Genomic DNA, 24,203 nt, shown 5'->3' on the forward strand with positions numbered 1-24,203 from the left:
CGTAGTCCGAGGGATGATCCTCGCAGACCTACTTCGCAGCTGGCTGCCTACAGTACTAGTTGTGAGAACGTCGCGTACTTCACAACGGCTCATCAGCTAACAGGATCAGTATTGCCATTGCGATTCGAGCCTTTGCCGCTGGGCTCAATCAAGGCGTTGGGATGGCTGGGGCAGCAGATGGAGTTGATGGCCGACGGCCTTCCGGGCCATCTGCATGAGTTTTATCGCCCGGTCAAGAATGCTACTTGGCTCGGCGGTGATGAGGAATATTCTTGTATGCGTAATGCCCCTTTTCTTCTCACCGTTGCTAATGTGCGGCAGGGCTCAACGAGGCTTGGCCGTACCACTACAACGCGCTGGTCCCATTGGCGTGGACGACCAACAATGCACGCCTCAAACATCATATCCTTCGGGTCACCGACTGGGTCGTAGAGCATCAGCATGCCGACGGTTGGCTAGGACCAGAAGAAGAGGTAGCCCGTCGAAACTTCTGGGGTAGGTATCCCCTCTTCCTCGGGTTCATGCAACTCGTCGAAGCAGAGCCGGAGCTGGGTAAAGCAATGATTCTTCCGGCGATGCATCGCTTTATTCGTCTCATGTACTCCATGCTGCGCGATCATCACCAAGGTTATGTCTGGAAGCCAGGTGATCTCTTTGACGAGCAATGGGGCAGGTCTCGCGCTGCAGACATGGTATTAGCCTTGCAGTGGCTCTACGAGAAACATCCGATGGGCAACGAGGAGCTCATCCACTACTGCCTGGTGCAGATGTACGAGCTGGCGTATGACTGGTCGTACTGGTTCGATGAGGATCAGTATTTGAAAGCCGACCTAGACCTCTACCCCGAAGAGCTCACAAAAAGCCTCTTCCCCTACGTCCACGGCGTCAATGCTGGACAGGGGCTTAAATGGGGTGCAGTCATGAGACGACTTGTTCAAGATGACGCGCTGCTCAACACCACTAGAAACGGGGTCAATTGGACTTTTCAGTATCACGGTACGCCTTCGGGTGCCATCATCGGCGATGAACGCGAGGCAGGCTTGAGCCCAGTTCGCGGGACCGAACTCTGCAGCGTGGTTGAGTCGATCTTCTCGCTGAATTATCTCTACCAGTCTCTGGGAGACCGCGACTTTGCCGAAAAGTCGGAGCGCACAGCATACAACGCTTTACCGGTGATGCTGATGCCTCACTGGTGGGCTCATCAATACGTCGCCCAGACGAACCAGCCCATCAGCCATCAATTGGATAGCACACCATTCTGGAACGTCGGCCCTTTCGGCCAGACGTTCGGCACAGAACCAAATTTCCCATGCTGCACCGTGAACATGCAAGGATATTCAAAGTTCGTCCCCGCCATGTTCGTCAAGGATGGCGAGGATGGGCTTGCTCATGCCTTGCTTGGCCCTGCTCATGTCAGCACGATATTGAGAAAGCGAAATCATGTCCGAGTCCGGTGCGACACAAACTATCCTTTCAGCAACTATTTCAACTACGAGATCACAGCAACGAGAGCCTTTCGATTCTCTTTCCGAGTCCCTTCATGGGCGGTGCTCGACACAAGTGCGGTAGTCGTGGACAGCGGCAAGAGACATGGCCTCAAGCCAGATGATGCCACGGGTCTGCATACTCTGATCGTCCCAGCTGGTCGCACACGTGTTGAAGTGTCCTTTGGGGCTAACCTCCGAGTGGAACCCAGAGCGAATGACACTGTCTCGGTCTACCATGGCGCCTTGCTATACGCATTGCCCATTGCGGGAGACTATTCCACCTCGCGCCCTGCCAACTATCCCGGCACAGAAGCACCTCCCCAGGCCAACGACTGGACAATCTTGCCCAGACAACCTTGGAACGTGGCCATCGACCCCACGACATTGAAGTTTTATGAATATCCGAATCGCTATGACCGGTGGCTACCCCATCCGATCTGGCATGAAGAGCGACCACCAGTCAGCGTGTCGGCCCTGGGCTGCCAAATCGAATGGCGTCTGCAGGATGGATATGCGCCGAATCCGCCGCTGAAGGGCCAGCGTAACTGCACTTGTCGGGCTTTTCCTGTCGAATTACGCCCATATGGGAGTGCGAAGTTACATATGGCAGAGTTGCCGACCGTGGATCTCAGGCCCGGAAGCCCGGATCTGTGGCGACCTTGAGCAAGGAGCCAAGCTGTCCTCGTCTAGACAAGGACATTAGATCGACCGGAGCAAGTGAGCCACCGCGATCCGCAGCCTTGCATGTCGGAGCCTGGTACGCCATGGGACCCATGTCTACACAGTACTCAAATTATGAACCTAGTCCAGCGAGCGGCGGCCTAGATTCAGCTCGATGAGCGGGTCGTGGTGATTGTACATAGTACCCTCATGCCACAATGATATTTACTCAATCTGGAGATATGTGTCATTTTGAGGGTCTCCGAGACGCATGACCATCCCATGCACGACCAGGATTGCGGACTTCAAGTTCTGGCATATGACCATGTGTTGTTTTAGACTACGGAATACTCTTCAGGCATTTCTCTGCAACTGTATCTGGAAGAAAATGTATGACTCGTCTGCACTGCACCACTCTGTAATGGTGGCTGTGACTTGAGCCGAGTCGTTTGAGGTGCTTCTGAGTAGTCGCCTCCGAAACCAGGTTTTAGATAGGCACAGTGATAGAATGTATTTGCATTGTTGTTATATGGTGCGGTAAGATGTATTAATATAGTTGTGCCCAGGCCTGAAGTCCGCATTACTGGCATGCATAGAAAGATTCAAGATGACCTTCGTGGTCACATGGTCGCAGCGACTGTTTGCGGCAGTGAGCGCGTGTGAAACATTCCCCACGCCAATGTGAAGGGGAAGTGAAATGGAAGTGAATGTGTGATGAGCAACAAACGCGCATCGGCACTTCCTCGTCATCGCCTCACCACCAGCGCTTCTGTGGCTCTTCTCACTGGCGGCAACCGATCATCCGTCGCTTGTTTCATGGATCAGCAGCACTGGGGACATTGACGCGATTCGCGCCGAGCTTCGTTCAGAGCCTCCTATTTCTGTGCTCTCATAAGCGCCCCGACTGAGCCGAACGTCAAGCCTGGCTCTTCTTGATCCAATCGCCGACGTGGATGCATCCAAGCACGAGTGACCATGACTGGCCACCAAGACCACAGTCCTGATCCCATGGAGTCCCTCACTGATGACTAGGGAGGCGATGCTCAGCTTCAGAAGGTAATTGTCGTTTCTCTTCACCCTCGTTTTCGTCTTCTCTCTGCATTCCTGGGCGTACTACCTGGCAGCAGCGTTGTGCTACAGTAGACACAAGAGTACTGTAAGGCCGCCATTTCGCGTCATTGCTGACTGCCAACGTGTCGGACGGATCCGCGGCTCCTGAAGGACGGGGTTCAGCTGGCGACCTCCGTCCCCTGCCAACATGAAGAGCTATGAATATCCTCGAGTCCGCCCTCCCACGTCGATACAGCCACCGCGGCCGCCGGCCGATAACCGGTTTTCTTGGATGGACGCATCTGCAGAACAGGAGCACCGGGTCGGAGCGAGGAGAGAAACAAATACACCAATATCGCAGCCAGCGTCGAACCAACAAAGTCCGGCACAAGGTCAGGCGCAGATACAGACGATGGAACTACAAGCCTATGGTGGTGGCGTGGTCCCGCACCAGATACACGATCCGACCGTGGCACAACAGCAACATCCCCAAGCTCCGCAGCCGTATGGAGTCTACGCGACACAAGTACCTGTACAACAGGCTCAAATGCAGCCGCCACCTCAACATCCCACACCTCCTATACCACAACCGCCTGAGCCCGTCAAGCAGCCGATGATCCCCCCGAAAGAAGCAACCAGCCCAATAGCCCCCGACGCCAATCCACTGTCACCGACGAACCCGAAACGTCCCAACCGAACCAGCACCAATATGGCTATCGTGCCACCCTCCTCGATGGACCCTGCACAGTTCTCGGCCAGCACATTCACACCGAGTCCACAGTCCGTAAAAGGAGGCTCATGGCAGCATGGCTTGTGCTCTTGTGCTGAGCCTTCCATCTGCATGACGGGCCTTTTCTGTCCGTGCATCATCTATGGCAGGACCCAGTATCGGCTCGCTTTGAGGGACGAGCGGAAAGAGCCTACAAACATGCTGGGATACACAGCGGTCAACGGCTCCTGCATAGCATTCGGCGTCCTTTGTGGTATCAATGGGATACTGGCCGCCATCCAGCATACACGGCTTCGAAAGACATATGGCATGAGCTCCGAAGCCGGCAACGTCGCAGGTGACTGTTTGAAGGGTGTTTGCTGCTGCTGTTGTGTCGTCGCTCAGGATGAGAAGGAGGTCAAGTTTCGCGAAGAACAAGCGAGGAAACCTGCCGGTTCCGCCACGAGGAATGAGGGTTATGTTGCGCCGCCCTCTATGACATTCAGCGCCCCACCGAGGTGAATGTGACAGCCTTGCCTGCCGCAGGACAAAGCGGACGACCGTTAAGACCACTGGATGGCATCGGTAAGAGGGAAACCACCCGACGTCCAGATCACGAGAAATGTTGCATGGGAAGTCCCTCCCGCACAAGGCCCTTGCTGTGGTAACTGACTTTGGGATGGGCTGGGGTTTAACATTCGACTAGCAACGTCCACATCCGTTGGGACGTGCGCGGGGTTTGATGAACAGCACCATTGTCTTCAAGTCCTGGGCGACTCCAGAGCCGACGACGGGCCGCGGTACCGTTGGCCGGAGAGACGGCGCCCATTTCGCCCTCTGCCTCCTTTTTTGCGGCCTGGGTACGGAGTATATTGCAAGCCATCCTCACCTGGCATATACCTCCTTTGTACATATATACCCCTTGAACCTACCAAATGTACGATATTGACGAACCTAAGCATGGCCTCATGAGCGTCATTGCACACATCTCCACCAACAAGTGATATCAATAGGCATATTGTTACTGTTGGCTCTGGACCGTATTGGTTAGCCAGCCCGAGGGCGACGGGGCGACCAGAACCATGCAAGGCCTACCATGCAATCACACATGCGTGACGACAAGCCAAGTTGGCGCTGAGCTGATATCCAAGTCTCACCAGCCACCCAAGGGGGGTCTGCACAGGTATTAAGCACAAGACCTTGACTTTCGAGTTTTGTCATTCAGCACCATTGCATGGTACCAACGCCGCTTTCCTTCGAGACCGTAGTCATCTCTATCCCCCGTCTGGTTTTAGGTATGCTTGGTATTCTACGTGAGAAAGGGCCTATCTGCCAAGCATGCTAAGCAGTTCTTCTTCGGCTATGGAATATCTTTTATTGATGTCTTCCTGCCCCTCCATGCCCCAGATGCAGGTATTGACCCGACGAAAAGCAGAGAACATGCAACATAAAGATATCGGCCAATGAGTAAGCCTCGCTCCCGCACTACGACGAGCAAGATCGGCATCGTCGGCGTACCTATTGCTGCAAGCAAGCAATGATGCACCACTACTCGCAGCTCTTCCACTGTCAAGCCCATCAGACCGACAAGGCAGCCTACAAGACGAGCGTCGAGATTCTACCGAAGAGTTCAGGGCAGGAACTAAACGAGCCTTCCACGCGTTCTACTAATAGCTTGTCTCCTGTTGAATCACCTCCCCCCGGTCGACCCTCATCCAGCCCTTTCGGCCAATTCACAGATGAATCTGCAAATGACCTTTCCAATAGGGATCACCTTTCTTCTCATTCTGGACTCTCGGTTGATGCCCCGGTTACTACACTGCGGCCGTGGGCCAGAGACACTGGGGAATCACTTCGTCGAAGGAGTTGTAGCCCATTGAGGCAGCCGATGTTGGCCGAGATTGAGCTCGGTCAACCAGGCCCTTGCGGCAACGGCCTCAAGAACGGCTCTAACGAACAGTCGTGAAGCAGGTCAGTGGCCTCAATGTCAGCCTCATACATTATTCACCCCATCTCAATGACGATGACTTCTTAAATACTGGACACTATGGATGCCTGATGATCGCGCGAGTCTCGCTTTCAGAGATTGACAACGAGGCTTAAGTTGCCTTACAACCTGTATGAAACGCCGTCGTCGACACCTTCGGCCATATGAGTCGAGGAACTTGTCCCACGTGGATCTTGTTCACTCTTATCCCGGGTGTCAAGAAAGTCACTACGAGCGGGTCAACGTCAGCGTCGAAACGGCAGAAAAAGCCATCAGCCACTGAGTGAACGAATGGAGCAGGTCACGCCCTACCAAGGAAACCATTCTCAAGGCGCAATGAGTCAGTGAATATTTCCACACACCTAGAATGGACTTGTGAAGTCCATAGCGAACGAAGGGCAGCGCATGAGACATGTGCCCACTACTCGACGACCCTCGGCCAGCGAGCTCAGAGGGTCAATGCTATAATTACCAGAAGTTGCGCTGCTAGGAAGATGGACGATGTCTGGCAGTGCGTTTGTATCTGCTACGGAACAGACGGTCCAAGTGAGTAGGACACTAAGGCTACTGAAAGCACCTCAGGATATCTGGCTCCTCCCCGGATCGATCTTGTAGTGAAATGACAGCTCCGGATGCCTCAGCACCCAGTGGACCACATCGAAATCCCCCCTCCCGAAAGGATGCATGGGATAGAAAGCGGCTTCTAGTCGGATGACTTGAAGAAATCGCCGGTGTACTGCCACGATCGCCAATGTTGATAGTCCAAGTCTCAGAGATCATGCCATTAAGATCAAATATACATCAGATCACCACGATTACTATTGTCGAGATTGCAGAATCACCAGCCTTGTCATTCTCACGACAGCAGCCGTGCGTCGAGGGCACTCGCCCTTCGTTGAAGCCTACGTCGGCGTCTGGATGGTATGAGATGTGCCATGATAAGACAGGACTCGTGTGGATGCGGAACCTGGATGAGGCGACAATAGGTGCCAAGCAAAGCGAACCAGAGGGATAAATGTATATGCTCAAACCAGAGGGATGAACGTGTATGCCCAAACCAGAGGGATGAACGTGTACGATATATATGATCTAACCGCACAGATCAAGGTCGTTGTAGTACCGTGGACAGGGAATTGTTTTGTATACTGTAAATGAAGATGATGGACCAGAGCGTCCTGCGTGTCGGAGTGAAGACATTTATTGTACCACAATAACTACTGTGTGTTCGTTGATCGCGTGGCCTACTGTAACTCAAACACACACACTCGAGATAGCGAGCCATACAGGAGATACGGTACTGTACCTCGTGCGTTATCGTCCTATTGAGTTCGTTCCCATCCGCCGGTAACGATCGGAGATATTCCGTAGTCGCACTCTCGATTGTACTCGGCGACAAGGTGATAGTCGACAAGTCGACACTCCCATGCCTTGTCCCACGCCAGTGATCACCCCTGTGAACACCAACTCAAAGTATGAGCCAGAGGCTCGATTCCGGTTGGTGGTAAGCATAAAGATTTCATCACCACGGTCGGACTTGACTATTCATTTTCAGTGGCTCATCCAGTCGCTCACTCTCCTTATACAGTCACTCATCCTCTCCCCGAAGCCACCTCCTCACTCGCTCACTCACTCACTCACTCACTACATGACCAATACGCCAATGCCTCCGTCCCTCTCTTTCTGTATGCTCGATCTCTCCCTCCCTGTTTATCCCCCACAATCAAACCCCTTCTCCCTCATCCTCTCCCTCCACAACTCCTTGAACCTCGCATGCGCCGTGCGGTGACTCTTATCCGTCGTGGCCTTGATATAATAGCTCAAGACCAGATTACACCTCAACTCGTTGGTCTCGATGAAATTCACAACCCAGCCTTTCCCATCGCTCGCGTCCAACGCGAACACGTCGCTCGGCTCCGCGACCTTGACGCTAAAGCACCCGTAGATGGTCACGCCGGACCCGGCGTTCGTAAACGCCTGCATGCCGTCAGCGGTCCGTCGGATCGCCGCGTAGTACGTCAGCTCCGTCGTGTATCCCGGCAAAGGGGTCAACTTGTCCGTGATGGCGTAGTGTTTCCAGGGGTACTGGTGATGGTCATCCCTCCCTGCCGCGCCGGGCACAGGGGACAACGACCCGGCATCGACGTCGACATTGAACGTCCGCGCCATGGCTTTGTAATCCACGGCTTTGGGGTCCGAGGCCGGCAGTTCGACGACGCTCTGCACGAGCGGATTGAGGTGCGCCATGAAGATGGGGTCGGTGCACATTTCCAGGGCGGTCGCGTGGCCGGCTTGGATCACGTCTTGCGCCGATTGGATCCCGACCGGGGCGGGGAGGACCAGGTCCGTGATCCAGCCGGATTTGACGGTCGTTTGGAGGAACGACATGGTCGATACTGGCGGTTTAGTGGGTGTTTGTTGGTGTGCCACGTTTAGGGCTCGATTCCAGAGTTCAATACGGAGTACAGTCTCGTCAGCTCGCGGGTCGCGGCTCGGGGCTCGCGGGATCGAGATTTTCTTCCTAGCAGTGATGGGTTGGGTTGCAAGGCTGCTCTCCTCGGTGGTCGCGGGGCTGAATCACCCCGTGCAGAAGATATCAGAGCCGAGAAGCTGAGTATGCATGTCAAGTGGCAGGCTGGAGGCAGCACTGAGGCGATGGAAGCCCTGAGTTGACTTGACTTGTCTTGCGTCGACCTCTCGACTGAAATTCAAGCGACCGAGCTCCCAGGCCTGGACACGAGGCTGGACGTAGACGAGCAGATGATAAAACCGTGGCTTGATTGTGGGCGGGCTGGCGGGCTGGCTGGCTGGCTGGCTGGCTGTCTTGCTTCGTGCAGTGGTTGTTCAGGTTCTCGTTCCAGGTCTCGATCAAGTCCGACTGGTCTCGATGATGGGTTCAGCACCAAGTGAGCTTTCACGTAAGGAACCTCAAGGGCGCCGACCGAACAGTCGTGACACTGGCAGTGACGAAGTGAGTTGAGTCGGGTTGACTTGGCTCGACTCGACTTGACCCAACTCAACTCGGCCGGTTCGTGATTGTGATCTTCGACAGCGCACCAAAGTCGCAATGTCAAACTGCCTCGCCACTACGCCGCACAGACTGACCGCACCGCAATGACTGACCGCACCGCACTGACTGGCAGCGATTATGATCGTTCCACGGACGTTCCGAGACCAATGTACGGTTGTATGTATGTACGGTTGTACAGAGTATATATTATCTGTTATTATGGATCTCGGCAAGAAAGTGAAAGAGTCCGAACACCGAACATCACCGTGCTTATGTCGTCGGATCAGGCTAGTTAGTTGTGCCCCGTTTTACCCAAGTCAACTTAAGCTTGTAAGGGGCGCTTGGAGGTAATATATTCAGATCAGGTCCAGTCAGGGCATAGCTGGTCAGGTCAGGTCAGGTCAGCTGGAGCCAGGTTCGTCGATGGGTCGTCGTGTCAGCCGCACTTTTGCGGGATCTGGCAGCCAGCCAGCTGTTGGCGCCGGCCGCTCACGCGATTCTTTCTCCATCGGGTTACAGGATGATTAGCTGGCTAGTTGGCTGACTGGCTGGTTGACTTCTGGCCCCCAATGTACAGGATCATGGTCGAAGGCGAGAACCTCGAGAATAGAATAGGTCAAGATCAAGTGTACACTCACTGTATGAGATACGGCCTGAGTGCTCGATCGGCAGGTATGGAAAGAAGTAAGGGTGGCAAATGAAGACGACAAACGACGAGCAGATGCACTAAGAGATCTAGAGCCAGGATGAAGGGACGGTCGTGTCGAAGTACAGATATGTACGTGCGACGAGAGGACGAGACAGGTCCGCCAGGAGACATCTAAAACGAGGATGAAGGAAGGCCGTGTAGGTGTACACAAATGTACATATGTTGGTACTGTGATGGGTCATGTATGAGCCAAGTAGCGTATTGTCGTTTCACCGACCTATAGTGCCTCTGAGTACCGGTCGCTCATGTTTGACATACTTCGAGTAGAGAGGCTATGCAGATAGCCGTGGATGCGGTGGTGAGTCTGGTAGCGATTTCGTGGCTTCAGACAATCACGGTTTTGCTGGACCGCGCGTAGGTGCGAGCTCGATCTTCCATTAATGTTCAGCCTCAGCGTCGACTCTCCCTTTGACTATATATGGGCAGAGATGCTGCCCGTCAAGGGATAGAGGCCAGGATTGTCCTCGGTCAGTGCTGTCCGAGGTCTCGTCCGTCATGTTCGACCAAGGCAGCCAAGTGGAACATTCTTAAATAGTTCGGCGTAGAGTGTACTGTATTTCAAATGCAATTGCTCGTTAACAACAAGACTATATACAGTACTCGTACAATGCCACCCGGTCATGACGGATCGCCAAACCTATACGTACGCCTACGCCTACACCCCTACGCATATTTCCCCTCGATCAACGCCGATGTAGTGCTGTGCAGTGGGCCAGCCATTCTTCCCGCAAATTCTGGCTAGCGATATAGCTACATCTTGACGATCTTGTTGACCGCCTCCTCGATCCGATCACCCAATGATTGATCGACACGGCGGAAGAGATCTGCATAGACAATGTTAGCACTGTACATCACACGGCGGCAGGACTTGAGACAGAGGCTCTGAAGAACGACTTACCAAAGACCTTCTCGCGCAGCCAATCCCTCTTGACAGCCGCAATGTTGCCTGAGATGTTGTTGACAAAGCTCTCCTGCTCTTCCTCGGAAAAGACATTATTCCACAACGCGCGAGGTTGCTTGAAATCTTCGTCTGTGATTTCCGAAGTGAAGACGACAGGTCCAGTCAGCACCTCCTCTGTCGGCTTGTACTCTGATCGGGCGGCGTCGTGGAAGCCTGTAGGGTGGATGGAACTGTTGACATAGTTCGGCTCCGCGCCATAGTTGGCGCTGAAGTTCATGAAGCCGTCGCGCTCGGTAGGGATGTAAACCGGTACTTTGGCAGCATTGGTGGGCAGCATCTGGTAGTTGACGCCGAGTCGGTAGCGGGCTGCATCGGGATATGCGAACATCCGAGCTTGGAGCATAGGGTCGGCACTGGGTTCGATGCCGGGAACCATGGTCGATGGCGAGAAGGCGGCTTGCTCGATCTCCGAGAAGTAGTTGATTGGATTTCTGTCGAAGACCAGCTTGCCGACAGGGCGCAGGGGATATTGCGCGTGAGGCAAGACTTTTGTCATATCGAAGATGTTGACTGGGGATAGCCCCACGTCGGCAGGGTGGATTGTCTGAATCGACACCGTGTAAGATGGGTAGTTGCCCTCCTCGATCGCGTTGAACATGTCAAGTGTCAGATGATCTGGGCTTGTGCCCGCGAGCCTGACGGCTTCGTCGTTCGTCAAGTTCTTGACTCCTTCATCGGCGTGGATGTGGATCCTCACATAATGGAACGAACCGTCCTTCTTGGTGAACTTGTAGGTATGTCCACTGTACCCATTGATATTTCGCAGAGATGCGGGAGTCCCTCGGTCGCTGAACAGGAACATCAGAGCATGGACGGATTCGGGAGACCCGACATGGAAGTCCCAAAACATATCAGCATCGTTAGAGTGTGTGGCGGGATGTCTCTTGTGTGACCGGTTCAGGGACGGAAACTTGATAGGGTCGCGGACAAAGAAGACGGGCTGGTTGTTAAAGACCCAGTCATTGTTGCCTTCGGCCGTCTTGAATTTGATGGCCCAGCCGTGGAAGTCACGAATCGTGTCGGCGGACCCGGACTCAGGGCCAACAGTCGAGATGCGAGTCAGAACCTCCGTCTTCTTGCCGATGCCATTGAGGAAGTCAGCATCGGTGATGTCGGAGATGTCGTGGGTGACCTGGAAATATCCTCGAGCACCAATCGCCTTAGCATGGACCACTCTTTCTGGGATTCTCTCTCTGGAGAAATGTGCCAGCGTCTCGATCAGTTGAGTGTCCTGAAGGAGGACCAGGCCACCACCCTGCTTGTTTCGAACCTGGATACTGGTGTCATTGCTGGGAAGGGGCTTGCCCTCTGCAAGGGTGTAGAAGTTGTGAGGTCCTGCCACAATCATTTCGCAAGGTAGAACTGTGTTGACAAAGATCTGTGTAGTTGGCTGATAAAGGCTGGATGTGCCGTGGAATTGTCCACATCAGATCGGGACATAGCTCACCTCTTATACTTGGAGAGATATGCCTTACAACAGCATCTCGGATGCGAGGCAGAAGTCACATCTCGCGCGAAACCCATCGCCAGGATGCTGTAGCGGCGATGGACCCCGTGCTCCACGCCATTGTACCGACAAATGCTTGATGACCAAGTCCACGAAGACACGTTACTGGTTCTGGCCAAAGATCGAGCCAATGGAATGGGAATTAATGATTATCCAGGTGTAGGGAAAACGTTGCGCGTTAATCCGCTTCGTGGACTGGTTGTTTGCAGGTGCTGTGCCGGTCCGGTCAGGATGTACGGAATGCAAGTCGATGTCATCTACCGCGTCGCCGCATTCGCTCGCCATGCACATGCCACACAGGACTCATGTCGCCGCGTCCTGCCTATACTGGTGGTATTGTGACGTTGCGAGAGCAGGTGACGGTGGAAGGAAGAAGAGGAAGAGAAGCAGCCAGGTCGCGACCACGGCGAGGCAGATCTTTTGGCCGAACTTGCTCCGGCCTCACCGAAGTTTCACCTGCGCGTCACTTTTGCTGATTCCAGTCTCTCTGCTACCGACAGCTTTAGAAAACACGTCATAAATGGTGGTATTATTTCCTCATGAGTCTGCGAGCCACGCGTCAAGAACCGGACTCAACGTGTCTGAAAGCCTCTTGAATGTTAAGTCAGCTGTCGTGACTGTCCATTTCTGGATAGACTCCTTACCAACATGATTGGTCTCGAGTTTGCTCCGAATCTGGCGAAGAGCGTGTAGTTCGTGCTCAATGAACGATTATAAAGGTTTGCAAGACAGGATGCTTGCTTGCTTGCTAATTGATCTTGACTACATATCCCGCTTCTCCTTCAACGAAACTCGTGACATTGACATAACAGCCCTTTGATTGTCCCATGTTCGCCTGACTGCGCATCTTAAATGAGTGCAGAAATGCCCTCACATAACACATGCCTTTTTGTGTCGGATCCGTTTGCCCGACCTGCTTTGATCGAGCTACTCAGAGCATGTGAAGTGGAGTTCCATCACATCCTTCGTGAGCATATTGCTACTAACATCGAGCTCCCTGTCCACCTACGGAGTTCTTAGAACAGGGACCGGGTATCATAGCTCAGTGAAGCCAGAATTTGCTTTCACAGCCAATGCCGGTTTCATATCGTCGGCTGCGACATTCCCGCCATAGGTCGTGCCGCTCCTTCGGGTCTCGAGTTCTTGTAGCCTGGATGCCGCTTTTTTAATCATGAGATAGTGGTCTTCAACATTCTCACAGCACCAGATCCTCTCGACTGGCGCCCTGTTGCGAAGTCATCGAATTCCCAGGACCAGCGGAACCCGCTTTGCAGTGTTGGTCTGATCACGGAGTTCCGAGCTTCATCTGCTCGCCGCCCTACTGAAAGGCCTGCATGTGGGAGGCTAGGAGCTGCTTCTTTTCAGAGCATCGTATTGGGGCAAGCGGCCACAAAGAATGCAAGAGGGAATGATATATGATATGGGAAGCGGTTGACCATGAGAAAACCGGTTATCTGTAGTCAGAAGAACAAAACGACGTGCAGAGTAAGTCAGAATGAACCTCAAAAACATGGGGGCATCGGCGAAAAGTGAGCGGGCACTTCAAGCTACACCTCCAGTTAGTTCCATTTCGAGGTGTTGTTACGACTTCTAATTAGTATATACTCCGTACATCCTGCTTCAGCCGAGATGCAGCTTGTAGAGTCCGCCAATCACTTTTTCCGCCAGGCGGTGTCGCCGTCTTAACATGGATCTTTTGCTTTTACCCGCTACGACGATGGTATCTTCGACTTTGCTACATATTAAGCTTTCCCGGTACGAAGGCCGTTAACTGTACTTTGTCATCACCATACACAGTACGCGCTGCACACGACTTATCTTTGCGAGCAGCCGGGGGGGATGGTTCCTTTTAAGTGCAAAATTTCAGCCGCAAGTGAAGCGAGCAGAAAAAGATCTTCGTTATAGTGAGCTCTGTAGTAAGCAAAGTTACTCGGTGCAGGTGCCAAAGATGGCGCTCCCCAAACATTTCCTCATCAAAGTCGCGGGCGGGAAGACCATCGGAATGCCGTCCGTCGGGTTTGGAACCTGGGCGGCAGGCGATTCTGGTTGGTGCAAGGCCGCCGTTCTGACGGCTCTCAAGCTGGGATACCGACATCTAGACTGTGCTTGGAAGTACGGGGTATGACACACGCTGACAACCGTCTCGAGTGGGATGAGTACTGACTCAACACCCCTCTCGTCCAGGTTGATGAAGAAGTGGGAGCTGCGATTCGCGAATCGGGCGTCCCCAGATCCGAAATCTTCGTGACGACCAAGTTCTGGCCGCATTTCGCTGCCCCGGAGAACGTCGAGCTCTGTCTCGACCAGTCGCTGAAGCTGATGGGCCTCGAATACGTCGACTTACTATTGGCTCACTGGCCCGTTGCTTTCAAGCCTATATCCCGAGAAGCGCTGGAGCATGCTGACACAGGCAAGATGGCTTCCTGGGCCGAGAAGGGAATATTGCTGCGGCCAGGGACAGACAGCCCAGTCATCGATTGGGGACACACGTGTGCCAATATTGCAAGCCAAGCAGGTGAGGTGCAAGCGTGAATAGGTGCTGGTCCTGGCTATTACTGACTGGTCGTCGTCAGGTCAGAAGGGGAGTTTCGTTCCTACGTGGAAATCGATGCAGCGGCTTGTGTCGTCCGGCAAGACGCGCGCCGTCGGGGTCTCTAACTTCTCAATCTCGGAGCTCAAGGAAATCCTACCGCACGCCGAAGACATCCCTATATCGTGCAACCAGGTTGAAGTCCATCCGTGGCTGCCGCAGAACGAGTTGATCGGTTTCTCTAGAGGACACGGCATCCTCACGACGTGTTACTCGCCGTTTGCTGGTCAAAAGGCTGATGGAGCGACGCTGCTGAAAGATTCGACCGTCAAGAAGCTTGCGGAGCAGTGTGAGATGGACGTGGGCCAGCTGTTGCAGAGCTGGGCGGTACAGCGAGGTACAGTTCCATTGGGCAAGAGTCAGACAGAAGGTCAGTACGATTGTAGCAAGACCCTTGGTTGCACCTTGGCATTGTCGTACTAAACACCGCTACGGCATCGCAGCTCGCATCAAGTCCAACCTCGCTGTGCGGAGGTTGTCGCCTGAAGTCATGGCGGTGCTCGACAGCCTCGAGGTACCGAACGGGAAAGGAAGGACGAATGATTATTCTGCCGTCTGGGGCGTGAATCTGTACACCAACTAGATGCGGGTTCGGAGATGGAGTTAGAAAACATATTCTTGCCAAACTCTGACACTACTCATCAAAAACACCGTCCCACGCCCGTTGCTCCATTCCAGATGTTATAAAGTCCCGTCCTTCCCAACCGTTCAGCCTCGACGATCAGCAACCACTGCAGACAAGAATGCCATCCAGCATTGGCGGTCTGGACTGCGAGTTTCCCATGGGCTCTATGACCTCTGGGCAGTACGATTGTACGGCTGGTTCTCGATAGTCACTGCCAATGATGCGAGCTCGATATGGCAGTTGTGACCTTGTCTCGACGACTTTCTTCAACTTGTTTGAGTCCGGACATTATGGGCTGCCAGTATAGATGGTACTTCCTCATATTTGGCCGTCTCATTTTCAGCCTTGTTGCCGGCCATGGCTTTGTCTTCGCATTCGCTGTCTCGCACATATGTTCCACCGAATATGGTCTGCGCGGCTCGGGGGTCTTTCGTGTCCTTTGTCATGCTCGCGCTGGGTGCAATTGTGATTATTCCGATCTTGGGCTGACTGTTTGGAATCTGGTTCTGCGAGTTCCAACCTCAGAACAGCACTGATTTGATGATCCATGCTGCCTTTGTCAGTCTCAAATCTCCGTCGTAAGTCAATTGAAGTCGGACTTGAAGAATCAAGACACGTCTCAATTCCAGCATCACCTTTGTTTCTCTGCCACAAGCTTCAAAGCCCTCGGCAGCGACATGTCGCACCTCCCTGGGACCTGTCCAGCGAAGACCTGCTATAATAGCGCCCAGTGCCCACGGCATCATGAGTTGAAGCAAGCAAACAGAGATCTCCTCAAGTGCCTTGCACGATCTGAACTTCGAAAGACCATATGAACATTTCACAAAAGCCCTTGCGAACCCTTATCGCTTCTTGTCTCCCCCATTGACCAAACCTCTCGCTTTCAGCCACCTCAGATCAACAATGGCTACCTTCAACACTCAGGTGGACCCGCGATGGTTGCCGGATTTCATGACTGCGCCAGTCGAAGTGAGCTACGACACGTCACGGTACATTCATCGCATCCTTCTTGCCAGGCGCGAGGCATACTGGGTCCTGAGAGTGGTCGAGCGCGCACTTCGAGAGCGTTCTCATACGCCGGCCATGCAAAACCTTTTGTCTGCCTATTTCTCGCCGGAATACCATGTGCAGACTGTGCTGGAGATGATATGGAGTAGGTCAGTGGCAATGACTTTGATTTCTGCACTAACCTTCTGATTAGAGCTTAGCATATGTGAGAACTTCTGTTGGGACATCCAAGCGACACCACAAGCCTATGCAAATGGTCATGGAAAGACAACGGATTTCCGAGATACAGGAGTCAAGTTCTCCACAAATGCTTACCGTGATGCGTATGCATGGTTTTCCCCAGAAAAGACATGGGCCGGCCGCTTAACCGGTTGCTATACGTTTCACACCGGATACCTTGACAGTGGGAGGTCGCAAACCTTGCAGGAGTTGGTGGAATCAATGTGTCAGGCGCAGATCGCTGAGCCCAGCACCAGAGACTTTCGACCAGACCTGTATAGCCGTGGGGCTTTAGGGAAGATGCTGTCGCCTAACCTCACCGGCACAGTGTTGCACGAAATGGCTCATCACCATCTAGACGGTACGGCATCTCCTACTGAGATGTGAATGTTTGCTCATAGGTGCCACGTAGCCGATGATTTTGATGGATCGCTTGGTCAGCAGCAAGGGGTGTACGGTGTTGTGCGTTCCATTGCTCTGGCTCAGCATTCAAGTTCCGTCTACAACCGATATAGACATGCTGACGGGATCTCACTGTTCATCTGTGGTAAGATTGGGCGATTCCCTCGGAGTGCTCCAAGCTTTATGGAGATTGAGGACTGACATTCTGATATGCAGCGGTGTATTTGACAGTACGCTTTCCGAAGCTAGACCTCTCGACGCCCGATGCGAAGAGCCAGTTCTACCAATGGGAGGCTCAATGTGGGCAAACAATGGTGAGCATCCAAGATAACATGAGTTATGGCAGAGATCCTGAGTTTGGGAAGCTCCGTGGATACTTTCGCATTCAGCTGGAGTGAAGCAAGATCGACGAAACTTGCTGGCTTGGTGCAGAAATTGATAAATCTGGGAGCGACCAGATGTGGACGGTTGGTAGTGCAAAAGACTGCTGAGACACGAGGCGAGGCGGGATGGTAATTTGATAAAAGGTTGAATCAGGGAACCTCACTGGGAATGTTGTGAGGTTGAGCAGTGACTAGAGGATCATGTCAAACATGTTGATAGAGTAGACTTGGACTTTAATCAGCGGCATTTTGAGTAGATCGCGACTTCCTACAAGATGTGCGTTTTCTGAGCCCATCTGCGAGGAATTGTTGGAATCGATGTCTCGAGTAAAGTATTTGTCGAACCGTTCATCATCAAGTGAAACCTGATCCAAATTACGGACATCGCATTCTCTAGGAGACGGTGTTTGGCGCCTTGCAAAAATCAAGGCTCGACCTCAAGGGCCGTATATTACTGACCAAAGGTAAAATGCTCCTGAATGGAGGAAAGAGGAAGAATGAAGAGTGACTAGTCAAAGGTGGTCAAAGAGACACGCACGCCAAGAGGCCAAGGCTGGTGGCCGTATCTCGTATTCGTACGAGGCTGAATGCGGGGTAAAACTTCTCGTGAATCTCCACGCTCAGCCTTGCCGACATTTTTTCTTGCGGCTCTTGACAGTGCTCGCGAGATCCAAGGACTTCTGAAAACCGCTTGACCAGCCACCATCCGCCTAACACGGTAACCCTGCCCAAGAAACCGGCGATAACTTAGAAGCCAATTCCAAATGCCCCACAAACACAAGCGCAAGCGCGACGATGACCCTTCGAACTATGATCTGCCGCCCACTCACCGTGCGAAGACCCTCGCCGTGCACCAAAAGGCCGACCCAATATTCACCTCGGATCTAGAGAAGAAGCGCAAACGAGAAGAAAGAAAGCAGAAAAAGGAGCATCAGAAGAACCAATATCGAGAAGACGACACGCCCAAGGCGTTCAAACGACTCCTCGCCTTCCAGGACGGCAAGAGAATACGTTCGGGCCTCGACGACGGGATAGCTCCCTCGAAGAAGCGACGTAAAGGAGATGCAAAGTTGAACTCGACTTCGACGTCGAAGCCGACTTCAATTGCACCGCCTCAATCTTCAGCGGGAGAGCATTCCGGTCCCAAGTTAAACGATGGCGCCGCTCTAGCCGCAGATAGAGCGCCGAGTCTGAAAATCAAACCCAATGAGTCGCTCTCCTCGTTCAGCGCCCGAGTCGACCAGTCCTTACCACTCACCTCGGTGCCGAAGCATAAGACCAAGCTCGCGCAAATCGCGGGCCTCGAGAAGATCAAAACGCCGCTGAGCAAGCACAACAAACGCCTCGCTCGCATGCAGAAGGAATGGCGGAACACGGAGCAGAAGTTGAAAGCCAAGGAGGAAGAACTCGCCGACGAACTCGCGGACAAGAGGGAGGAAGATCACCTGGTGTGGTTGGGCGCCGGGGTCGACCTTTCGAACCCGTTGGGCAAGAAGAGGCGGAAGAAAGGAACGGGAAAGGACGTCGATGACGCGGATCCGTGGAAGATCCTGGAAAAGAAGAGGCGCGAAGAAGGCGAGCTGAGGCAACGCAGTTTGCAGGACGTGGTCACCGCACCGCCAGTGTTGAAGCCGCTGAAGAATATATTCAAGGACAAGTCGCTCCGCGTGGGAATGACGGGTACACCGGGGATCCCTACGCAGAGTGCTTGACGAGGCGACCCCATTGTCATTCTGAATGTGATTTCCCACAAGTACCTACCCACCTGGGTTACGAGCGAATGCTTCCGGTCCGGCTATGCTCTCGAGCACGAGGCACCGTTGATTTATGTCCATGTTTGTATCTACTGCGCAGGCTGGATTGACTTACAGCACCGGGAAGATCTTTGCTGATTGTTCTACTGGGTATCTCACGTCTCTTATGACAATATCTCAAATCCCATTGCACATTGGCTTCCAAGCCAAACGTCGCACCCTGGAACCGATGACTATCCCCAGGTCCCACCTCCACCCCCTCTACCCTGCCTCTTCTGTGCACTCAACCGCCAATCGTCATCCCCATTAGCAAACTTGTTATGCAATGGCTGGATCCTCTCTGCCTTCTTGCGTTTACTCAGCCGGTCCGTGGGTGCGACTTTGAAGAATGTGGGTGCTGCTTCGACAAGCCACTAGCAAACATGTCAGTAAGTAGAGGTAGGGCAAAGGATCGGGATTGTCGAAACATACCTTGGGTTCAATCACGGTCGCACAATGCATATACTCCTTAGTGGTTAACACAAGCGTATGGAAGATGACATGCTCCGCGGGCTTTCCAAACAAGGCAGAACTTGGGTGCATGTACACTGGCGTGCCCTCAATAAGTGTCTTGTACCCTTCTTGAGGATCTTTTCTTGCCGAGTTCCTGAAGAAGCCGGAGCACAGCGCTTGTCGGACTTTGATGGTGTTACGGCCGCAAGAGACGATCTGATGCTTGTACCTTTGCATTATAGTGACGAGCTGTTGTCGCACGTCTCTTGCGCGCCCAATCTGCCGTTTCTGGATGAAATTCTCGAAGCACCATGGATCAGAGTAGCGGGATGTCTTCCATGCGTTGTAGACGTTCAGTAAGGTAAGATGATCACCATGTGGGTCGTTGAATTTGGCCTTCTTCTGGTCGGCTTGTTGCTGTTTCTCCTTCGGGCGGTAGAAGACCGTTTGAACCGACAGCATGGCCACGATGGTTAGCATTTCTTCAGAACAACCCATGTCTTCGGAGGCGATGAGGGCTTTTGAGAGCGAGGGTTCCATGGGGAAGTCGGCCATTTTGCGACCTAGGCGGGTGAGTAAGCCTTCGTCGTCGAGAGCAGAGAGCGCGTAAAGCTCTTCTAGTGCGGTTAACATAGTGTTGGTGGGTGGCGGATCCATGAAGTCGAAGTGTAAGAGATCGTTGATACCCATTGCTTTGAGCATGAGGATGGTATTGGAAAGATTCTGGCGCTGGATCTCGGGTATGCTGGTAGGAAGCATTTCAGACTGGTAAGCTGCCTCAGTGTATAACCGGAAGCATTTGCCTGGACCTGTTCTCCCGGCCCGACCTGCTCTCTGTTTGGCTTGTGCTTGAGAGATAGGCGTGACGACCAACGAGTCCATTCCTAGCTTTGGGTCATAAGCGTTTTGCTTGACGAAGCCAGGGTCGATGACATAATAGATGCCGTCGATGGTGATTGAGGTCTCGGCAATATTGGTCGCGATGACGACCTTCCGGCCTCCAGGTGGCGCGGGATCGAAGATTCTCGTTTGCATCTCGCTGGGCAGGGCTGAGTATACAGGCAAGATGACTAGCTCCGGAACACTAGGTCCCAGGGCCTTCATCCGTTCGTACAAGACCTCACAGCTCGTGTCGATTTCCTCCTGGCCAGTCAAGAACAGTAGGATATCACCGGGCGGTTCCGTCAGGTGGATTTGCATGACGGTAGTCAATGCTGCGTCCAGGTAATCTTCCTCTGGCTCTCTCGAATACATAATCTCCACAGGAAATGTGCGACCAGGGATGGAGAAGATCGGGCATTGGTTGAAATATTCGGAGAACTTGTCGGCATCGAGGGTGGCGGATGTGACAATTAGCTTGAGGTCTGGCCGTCGTTTGAGCGTCTTCTTGAGCAGGCCAAATAGAACGTCGGTAGCGATCGTCCTTTCGTGTGCCTCATCCAGCATGATGACGGTATACCGCTTGAGGTCTGGGTCTAGCAAGATCTCTCGCTGAAGCATACCATCCGTCATGTATTTGATCTTGGTATCAGGCGAAGTCCGGTCTTCAAAACGAATGGTATAGCCGACCTCCTTGCCTAGCTCACACCCAACTTCCTCGGAGACACGTTTGGCGACCGACATGGCAGCAACCCGACGAGGCTGTGTACAGCCAATCATGCCATTATTCGCATAGCCAGCTTCAGCCAGATACTGCGTCACCTGAGTCGTTTTGCCAGAACCAGTATCACCAACTACGATCAGCAACTGGTTTGCGGCGACGGCTTCGAGCAGTTGCTTGCGGAATTTGAAGACTGGAAGGGACTCTCTTTGCTGCTTAATCGTCATGTCTGTCCTTTTGCCAAAGGACTGATTCTTGCCCTGCATTACCCGCTTCCACTCTGGCACGGCTTCGATTGCTTTTGATGATTGCTGCTGTGCTTGTCGAAGATCTGAAGCAAACTTGCGCTGTTCAGGGGCAATCATGGGGTCCTGCCACTGAGCGTTGAGATCGACCTTGGAAGCCTCTTCTGCGGCTTTATCGGCAGCTTCCTGTTGTTTGAGCTCTCTTCTTTCCTTGGCTAGATTCGTGCCCGCTTGGGCCGCTCTGTTCAGTGACCCTTCAGGAGCTTTCACAACGCGGATGGGGGATAGTTCAAGAGATTGCTTTGTCTGCCCAGCCAGGAATGGTGGTTCTTCCTCCCTGACCTCGATGTCAATTTCTTCCTCCTCTTCAAACTGACCTTCACCATTCAGTGTCGCATTGTACTCCTCATCGATGTCAGGATAGTCTGCTGCTGAGATTGCGCCTGACGCGATGAGTTGCTTGATTTCCCAGCGCTCCGGAGACGTCATTCTCTTTTTGTTCTTGCCAGGCCTCGAGTTGTATCCGTCCTCAAGTACAGGCACACTGCTGCCCAGGTTTCCGTAACGATCATCGGAGGGCAAACCGTTTAGGCGTTCCATGTTGGCGCCAGAGGCTATCCTCCGCGACGGTACCATGTCCTGTCCGGTGACTTGATCAACCTCTTTCATTGACAGGCTGATTTTGTTGTTCTCCATCTTGACCACCTTGACCTTGACGGGCTGGCCGCGTGACAGGAGATCTGAGGGATGATTAACCCGTGCACCCTCTTGGATGGCTGAGACGTGAATCAGTCCGCTAGGACTACCTTTGACCCCTTGCAAGTTGGCAAAAGCTCCGAAGTCTTTGATCCCGTTAACCACAGCGTCGTAGACCTTGTATAGTATGGGCTGTTCGTCGACTTCTTGCGGAGGTGGCATGCTGAAATCATCGTCGTACTCGCGCCGCCTGCTTTTGTGATGGCCATTCCGTTTCTCGTCGTACCGATCTCTGTGCCCATTCCTTCTGTCGGCATGGTCCTCATCTCGATGTCGGCGCGAGCGCTTGTCTTCGCGAGGACTAGGACTCCGGGACCAGTATTTCCGTCTGTGTTCCCTATCTCTGGAGTACTCCTCACGGTCGGGGCTGTGACTTCTTTTCCTGTTTCTTTCGGCCGTGCTATTTGTGCAGTTTTTCGGTTTGGCTGCTAAACCTTCCAGGAGCGCAAAGGTGTCATCCTCATCTGCGCCGGGTCGGACGTTGCTTGCGGCCTTTTGGGCAGCCACATCATCCTCGGAATCGCTCCATTCCTGTTCACGATCGGGCACAGCGAGACCCTTGAATACCCTCGCCTTGCGCCCGATGGCATCCAGCTCGTTCATATCTGACTGTCCATTCTCTTGTGCGGCCGATTTCTGGTTCTTCTTGTGCTTGGGGTGCATAGTCAGGATCAATCGATCGACGCTCTCCACCAGGCTGTTTGGAAAGTCGGCGCCCATGGCCGCCAGGACCTCCTTGAACTTCCCAAGATCTCCGCCGCATTTCTCGTGCTGGTCAATGACGAACTCTGCGAGAGTCTTGTCGCTGATGCCTAAGTGGTTGTGGAGCTCGGAGGTGACTTTGGAGACAAGCGAGAGCAGCTCGAGGGAGGTGAAGTCGTCCATGGCGGTCAGCCGGTGCTGGTGCGCGAGGAATTGTCCGATGACTTGGTCCAGCCAGGCCTGGTGACCGTTGGCGAGGTGGTGGAAATCTCGAGCAGGCGGCACGTCGAGATCTCCACGCGGCTCTCCAAAAAAGAACAGGCCTCGCCTCGCGTGTCAGCCGCCTCGCTTGCACTGGCCCGATCGGCTGACCGAGGGTGGCGTAAACTCGGTGGCTACCTCGTAGGTGACACTGGCTTGAAGATCCGATTGTGCTTCTGGCAGATGGCCAAATGTGAATGGGGAAGTTCTCTCTGGGTCCAGCCCCATGGCTGCGAGGATGCATGGTCAGTGCCCGGCGTCATGCCCCTCTTTCCTCCCTCCTGCTTCTTGCTGCCCTGAATTGCAGCTCATAAAAATGGTACGATTTTCACCCCGCCCTCATCGATCTTTCACTCTCTAGTATCTCTCTCACTCTCTACAAATACACGACACCTCCCAGAACCCTCGAATCAATCTTTCTACAAGACCATTCTCCTAACAATTTCTTCTTCTGTTCATCATGGACAGCATTCGTGCGAAGATCAAGCGTCGTCTCAGTCACAAAGACAAGGAAGGTATGTACTCTCATTCAGTAGTTGCATCCATCTGGAGAGCTTCTATGGTTATTCATACAAGACCCCTCCTGACACATCCAACCCATCTGTGGTCTCTCAATCCTCATTCTATCACACCGCTGTCTACCACGACCACTTGACACACTCTAGCTGACATCTTCAGCAGCCAACTTTGACGAACACGACTCAGCTGATGAAGAGACTGTGGACTACGTGAACAAGGAAGCCGAGGATGCTGAGAGGGAGAACCAGGATTACGGAAAGCCAGGGAGCTTTCTGAACCGATTGATTGTCAGTGGCAGTCCTTTCCACCAAGTGCCGTCGATCCTGACACAGAGCTAACCGGTCGCTTAGCTGCACGGCAACAAGAAGACAGAAGACCAGCTTGCCCGCGAGGCGGCTGCTTCGAGCCAGATGACAACTGATAGACAGGTGACTCAGCAATAGTCGGCTCCCCGCGTCCGGACCAAGAAATGGGGGCCTTCAGCAAAAAGCCTGGCGAGGTATCCAAAATCTGATGGCTGCAAAACAAGTATTGGTACATGATAGGGTCGCAGTAGCAGAAGCAGAATGA

General features: G+C 53.3%; 8 protein-coding genes across 8 annotated transcripts; 5 read left to right on the forward strand and 3 right to left on the reverse strand.

Moving 5' to 3' along the window:
* Positions 1-177: 177 nt before the first annotated feature.
* Positions 178-2,150, forward strand: G647_07872 (uncharacterized protein; the record flags this gene model as incomplete). The annotated part of the gene is made up of 2 exons (XM_008732184.1): positions 178-274; positions 322-2,150. The coding sequence occupies 2 exons, from the start codon at positions 178-180 to the stop codon at positions 2,148-2,150; spliced, it is 1,926 nt and encodes a 641-aa protein (XP_008730406.1).
* Positions 2,151-3,405: 1,255 nt separating this feature from the next.
* On the forward strand, positions 3,406-4,428 carry G647_07873 (uncharacterized protein; the record flags this gene model as incomplete). Its single annotated transcript, XM_008732185.1, has 1 exon — positions 3,406-4,428. One exon carries the CDS (start codon positions 3,406-3,408, stop codon positions 4,426-4,428), a length of 1,023 nt encoding a protein of 340 aa, XP_008730407.1.
* A 3,172-nt stretch (positions 4,429-7,600) lies between these two features.
* On the reverse strand, positions 7,601-8,278 carry G647_07874 (uncharacterized protein; the record flags this gene model as incomplete). Its single annotated transcript, XM_008732186.1, has 1 exon — positions 7,601-8,278. One exon carries the CDS (start codon positions 8,276-8,278, stop codon positions 7,601-7,603), a length of 678 nt encoding a protein of 225 aa, XP_008730408.1.
* Positions 8,279-10,359: 2,081 nt separating this feature from the next.
* G647_07875 (uncharacterized protein) lies at positions 10,360-11,918 on the reverse strand (the record flags this gene model as incomplete). The annotated part of the gene is made up of 2 exons (XM_008732187.1): positions 10,360-10,433; positions 10,508-11,918. The coding sequence occupies 2 exons, from the start codon at positions 11,916-11,918 to the stop codon at positions 10,360-10,362; spliced, it is 1,485 nt and encodes a 494-aa protein (XP_008730409.1).
* A 2,107-nt stretch (positions 11,919-14,025) lies between these two features.
* Positions 14,026-15,250, forward strand: G647_07876 (uncharacterized protein; the record flags this gene model as incomplete). Its single annotated transcript, XM_008732188.1, has 4 exons — positions 14,026-14,196; positions 14,262-14,546; positions 14,656-15,037; positions 15,111-15,250. The coding sequence occupies 4 exons, from the start codon at positions 14,026-14,028 to the stop codon at positions 15,248-15,250; spliced, it is 978 nt and encodes a 325-aa protein (XP_008730410.1).
* A 2,818-nt stretch (positions 15,251-18,068) lies between these two features.
* On the forward strand, positions 18,069-19,016 carry G647_07877 (uncharacterized protein; the record flags this gene model as incomplete). Its single annotated transcript, XM_008732189.1, has 1 exon — positions 18,069-19,016. One exon carries the CDS (start codon positions 18,069-18,071, stop codon positions 19,014-19,016), a length of 948 nt encoding a protein of 315 aa, XP_008730411.1.
* Positions 19,017-19,291: 275 nt separating this feature from the next.
* Positions 19,292-23,036, reverse strand: G647_07878 (uncharacterized protein; the record flags this gene model as incomplete). Its single annotated transcript, XM_008732190.1, has 2 exons — positions 19,292-19,471; positions 19,530-23,036. The coding sequence occupies 2 exons, from the start codon at positions 23,034-23,036 to the stop codon at positions 19,292-19,294; spliced, it is 3,687 nt and encodes a 1,228-aa protein (XP_008730412.1).
* Positions 23,037-23,574: 538 nt separating this feature from the next.
* On the forward strand, positions 23,575-24,076 carry G647_07879 (uncharacterized protein; the record flags this gene model as incomplete). Its single annotated transcript, XM_008732191.1, has 3 exons — positions 23,575-23,629; positions 23,793-23,920; positions 23,984-24,076. 3 exons carry the CDS (start codon positions 23,575-23,577, stop codon positions 24,074-24,076), a joined length of 276 nt encoding a protein of 91 aa, XP_008730413.1.
* Between the last annotated feature and the right edge of the window lie 127 nt (positions 24,077-24,203).

This window comes from Cladophialophora carrionii (genome assembly GCF_000365165.1).
Source record: "Cladophialophora carrionii CBS 160.54 unplaced genomic scaffold supercont1.6, whole genome shotgun sequence".
Classification (NCBI taxonomy): Eukaryota; Fungi; Ascomycota; class Eurotiomycetes; order Chaetothyriales; family Herpotrichiellaceae; genus Cladophialophora; species Cladophialophora carrionii.